Source organism: Lathyrus oleraceus, chromosome 4 (genome assembly GCF_024323335.1).
Source record: "Lathyrus oleraceus cultivar Zhongwan6 chromosome 4, CAAS_Psat_ZW6_1.0, whole genome shotgun sequence".
NCBI classification, from domain to species: Eukaryota; Viridiplantae; Streptophyta; class Magnoliopsida; order Fabales; family Fabaceae; genus Lathyrus; species Lathyrus oleraceus.
This window is the reverse complement of record NC_066582.1, coordinates 115,828,859-115,833,886: the sequence shown is the minus strand read 5'-3', so window position 1 is coordinate 115,833,886 and position 5,028 is coordinate 115,828,859. Positions and strand designations below refer to the sequence as shown.

At 40.1% G+C, this 5,028-nt stretch overlaps 1 protein-coding gene across 1 annotated transcript; it reads left to right on the top strand.

The window, feature by feature from the left end:
- The first annotated feature begins 3,663 nt into the window (after positions 1-3,663).
- On the top strand, positions 3,664-4,455 carry LOC127136285 (uncharacterized). The gene is made up of 2 exons (XM_051062866.1): positions 3,664-4,045; positions 4,109-4,455. The coding sequence occupies exons 1-2, from the start codon at positions 3,664-3,666 to the stop codon at positions 4,453-4,455; spliced, it is 729 nt and encodes a 242-aa protein (XP_050918823.1).
- The last annotated feature ends 573 nt before the right edge of the window (positions 4,456-5,028 follow it).

Below are 5,028 nucleotides of genomic sequence, written 5' to 3'. Positions count from 1 at the left end.
ATCAGGGATTTCAACCAGATTTGTTTATTTTCCAGGAAGATCTTTACAACTGTTATAAAAAGATTTGATTGGAAAATATATTTAGGGTTTTCAAGATGTCCAATGTTTCTATAAAAAGGGACTCAGAAAACCTGTTTGAACACACAACCAAGACTGAGCAAAATTTATAGAGAGAGCTAGGGTTTGTGTCTGTAGGTCATTCAAGTCATCCATTGATGATTGAATTGGACTGATTTGTCTTCTTGATCAAAGCTTTGAAGCAAGATCAAGAGTGTGTCTTCTTGATTGAAACTGTGAAGTAAAATCAAGAGTTTGTAATTGAAAAGTATTTTCTTTTCACAAGGGATTGTTGTTTAAAATCACGGGTGTGTGATTGTAAGGGAAGTGAGTGGGTTCTCATATCTAAGAGTGCTTAGGTAGAAATTGCACGGGTAGAGATTAGGTGAGAAAGACTGTAACTTGGTGAAGTGTACGGATAGTCTTTGAACTAATTCTATTATAGTGAATTTCCTTCCTGGCTTAGTAGCCCCCAGACGTAGGTGAGTTGCACCGAACTGGGTTAACAATTGCTTGTGTGATTTGCTTTTCAATTCTGTTTATTTTTCCATTGTGTATTAACCAGATATCAGTGTCGCGACATTATCTTCGACATCTTATATCTGATACCAGAATTTCAATTGGTATCAGAGCAGGCATCCTGCTCTGGTTCTGGGTGAGATCTAGGGACAATACTTTCTGGTACAATGGAAAGAGATGGAGGATCTGTTCATAGGCCACCAATTTTTGATGGTTCTAACTATGACTATTGGAAACCTAGAATGGTAGCCTTTTTAAAATCCCTTGATAACAAGGCTTGGAAAGCTGTGCTAACAGGTTGGGTACATCTTGTCATTACTAAAGAAGGAGTAGCCACCAATGAGAAGAAGCCTGAAGAACAATGGTCCAAGGAGGAGGATGATCTTGCTCTTGGAAACTCTAAAGCCTTGAATGCAATATTCAATGGGGTAGACAAGAATATTTTCAGGCTGGTAAATAACTATGAAGTGGCCAAAGAGGCTTGGAACATTCTCAAGGTCACTCATGAAGGCACCACTAGGGTAAAGATGTCTAGACTTCAGCTGCTCACCTCCAAGTTTGAAAACATAAGGATGAAAGAAGATGAAAACATTCATGAATTTCACATGAGTATCCTTGAGATTGCTAATGCTTCAGGAGCCCTGGGAGAGAAGATGACAGATGAAAAGTTGGTGAGAAAAATACTCAGGTCTCTCCCTAAGAGATTTGCAATGAAGGTAACTGCCATAGAAGAGTCTCAAGACATCTCCAACATGAGGGTAGATGAGCTAATTGGTTCCCTCCAAACCTTTGAGTTAGGGTTGAATGATGGTGTTGAAAGGAAAACAAAGAGCATCGCATTCATGTCAAACACAGAAGAGGATAAGAGTCAGGAGGGTGATGAAGATCTTGTCAATGAAGTAGCTATGTTGGGAAGACAGTTCAATAAACTGTTGAAAAAGATGGATGTAAGATCAAAGGCAAATGTCAAGAACATCTCATCTGACAACAGTAACTCCAACAATGCTGGAAGAAAAGCAATAGCAGATGAGAAGCTCAAAGAAGAAAAAAAGGTTCAGTGCTATGAATGTGATGGGTATGGACACATCAGGACTGAATGTGGAACCTACCTCAAGAAACAGAAGATGAGTCTTGTTGCCACATGGTCTGATGAGAGTGTTACTGAAGAGGCTGCAAATATTGTGACTGCTCTGACAGGAAGATGGGGGTCTGGTGAAGACTCAAGTGATGATGAAGTAACCTTTGAAGAATTGGCATCTACCTACAGAAAGTTGTGTCACAAAAGTGTAGAGCTGTGCAAACAGGTTAGCCAGAAGAAGGAAATTACTCAACTTGAGAATGAGAAGATAGAATACTTGGAAATCATCTCCAAGTTACAAACAGAAGCAGTGGTTCTGAATGCCAAGCTTGACAAAAATCCACAAGTTGAAAAACAGAAGATAGCACAACTGGAAAGTGAGAAGGCATACCTTACAAAAATCATCTCAAAATTGAAGACTGAAGTCATGTTTCAAAATTCTAAATTAGAATAGATGACCAAGTATGTAAGAATGTTAAGCAATGGGTCTGACTCCTTAGACAAGATTCTTCAAATTGGACAAATAAGAGGAGACAAATCTGGCATTGGGTATAATAACTCAAAACCTGAGAGCAGCGACACTGGTGTCAAACCTCAAGCCAAATTTAAGTGCATTCAAAAACCTGTGATGTCACATAATATGTCACATCACCAAAGGAGAAAACAGTTGAAAGGAAAACACCAAAGATGGAGATGCCACTACTGTGGGAAAATTGGTCATCTAAAACCATTCTGTTATAAACTGTATGGCTATCCTAGGTATGCTCATCATCAGGATCACCATCAATTCAGACCCAAACATCACATGCCTATCATCATAAAGCAATGGGTCCCTAAGACTAATGTCACAAGTCTGATAGCTCACAGTCCCCTCAGCCAAAGATGAATGGTACTTTGACAGTGGATGCTCCAGACACATGACTGGGAACCAAGACCTGCTAACTGACCTGCACCAACAAACTATAAGTCATGTAACCTTTGGAGATGGAGCAAAAGGTGAAATCAAGGGAACAGGTAAACTTGATTGCCTTGGAGTACCTAGACTTGACAAGGTTCTACTAGTCAAAGGACTAACTGCAAACCTCATAAGCATTAGCCAACTATGTGATCAAGGTCTGAATGTTAACTTCACCAAAACTGAATGTCTAATCCTTGACATAAAGAGTGAAGTAATTATGAGAGGAATCAGGACCCAAGACAATTTCTACATATGGAGCTCTCAATTGGATTGTCCCTTAAGGTATTGGGTGAGTACAGGTGCCCTCAAGAGTGATGGAAAACAAGGTTGGGGAAAATGTCACACAAAGATGTCACACCAGAAGTCCAGAGAAGAAAAGGTTATAATGGCTCAAAAAACTGAGAGGGTAAACCAAACAGGTGGACATTTGACCAGTCACAGGGAGAATGGAACTGTTAGGACTAAGCCACAAAGGACTCTGTGCAAAAAGGCCAAGGACAATATGGAGAAGATTTGGGTGACACCTGTGAAAGGTATAGAAGATGATAGCAGTTGGGCTCAACTGGGTTGGATGAACCTATTACTGTTTGCAGACAATGTTACACATGATGTCATAACATTGTATTATGACTTCCTGAATGCTGAAGCCAGGGCCAAAAATTAGATTCAACACAGATGGACAAAATACTGTTCTAGCTATTGTCACTCCATTTGGAAATTTGTGAAAGAAAAATTCAGAAGTCAAGAGTTTGGCCTAGAACTAGCAGACAAGCTTGCAAGGAATTTGGGTAAAATTGAACATGAGGAAGGGAAATTAGGGATTTGGACTCTAGAGAAATTATGGAAATTAAAAAGAAAAAATAAAAGAAATAAAAATAATGTTTGCCCTTTTAAAAGAAAGAGCCACATTAATGATAAATCATTCCCAAGCTTTGAAAACATTATCTATTCCCTTAGCACACGCTACCTATATTCAGCAACTGCCATTTCCATTCAACTTCTAAGAAAAGCTCAGCTAGGGCAAAGAAACCTTCCTCAAACGTCCTACAACATGTCTCAACATCCATCGTCATCTGGGGCCAAATCCTCCCAACATGCAAAGACTTCATCCATGGAGTTTGTAGATGAAGACGTAATGGATGTCACTCCTCTGTGCATGATACCGGGAGACACCACAGGTACCCCCTCCAATGCTGGAGATAAGCAAGGTAATACCTCTGGTAACTCCTCTCTTCCTAAAGACATGCATTACACTGATCGCGCTATAAGGAGACTGGTTACTAGAATACTGAGTGAAGGACACAAAGTTGAAGGGGTCTCTACCCCTCTGTCCAGAAGGGAACCCTATCATGAGAGAGAACCCCATGCTGATAAAGATGATGATTCATCTAGATCAGAAAAAGAGGTGGTTGCTGAAGGGCTTTGCTCTCTAGGTAAAACCCTACCTAGCAAGAAACAAAATGTGCCTCAAGAAAATATTATTGATCTGGAGGAAGAAAGCACTGAAGGAGAAGATGATCCTTTGGTTCATCTGGTTAAACCCAGCGTAGCTGAGAAACTGAGAACTAAGAAAGGGAAAAGTATGGCTAAAATGAGAGCTGCTAGAGTGAAAAAGACTGCAGGAGTAGGACCCTCAAAACCCTGGAGCAAGGTTGAGGTTGGAAAAAGAAAAGAAAGACACAACTCTGATTCTGAGGAGGATGTTAAAGACGATGTCCCAGACATCTCCCCTGCAAAAAGGCAGGCTGTTCAGAAATCTCCTGGAAAGGTTACTGCTGTCCATCTAGACAATATCTCCTTTCATTTGGAAGATGGAGCAGCAAAGTGGAAATATGTCATTTAGAGAAGAGTAGCCATTGAAAGAGAACTTGGACAAGAAGCTGTAGAGGTAAAGGAGGTAATTGAGTTGATCAAGAATGCTGGACTCATGAAGACTGTGGTAACTCTACCCCAATGTTATGAGGGGCTGGTTAAAGAGTTTATTGTTAATATCCCTGAAGATATTCATGATAAGAACAACAGGGAGTTTTGCAAGGTATTTGTAAGAGGCAAATGTGTAAGATTCTCACCAAGTGTCATCAACAAGTTCCTAGGAAGAGGAATGGATGGAGGAGTAGACCTAGAAACCACAGACAATGAGGTCTGTAGGGCTAACACAGCTGGCCAAGTTAAGGAATGGCCTAGTAGAAGTCACTTATCAGCTGGAAAACTCAGTGTTAAATATGCCATCTTGCACAAGATTGGTTCAGCTAATTGGATTCCTACTAATCATGCCTCTACTATCTCCATCAATCTGAGAAGAATCATTTATGCTATTGGAACAAGGGTTAACTATGATTTTGGAAAGTTCATATTTGAACAAACCATTAGACATGCTTCTACAAATGCTGTGAAGTTACCCATTGCCTTCCCCTCA

Coding starts and splice junctions, on each gene's coding strand:
- LOC127136285 (XM_051062866.1), top strand. CDS start 3,664: ATGTCTCAACATCCATCGTCATCTGGGGCCAAATCCTCCCAACATGCA. Junction 4,046..4,108: donor TGAAGGGCTTTGCTCTCTAG/GTAAAACCCTAC, acceptor ATCTGGAGGAAG/AAAGCACTGAAGGAGAAGAT.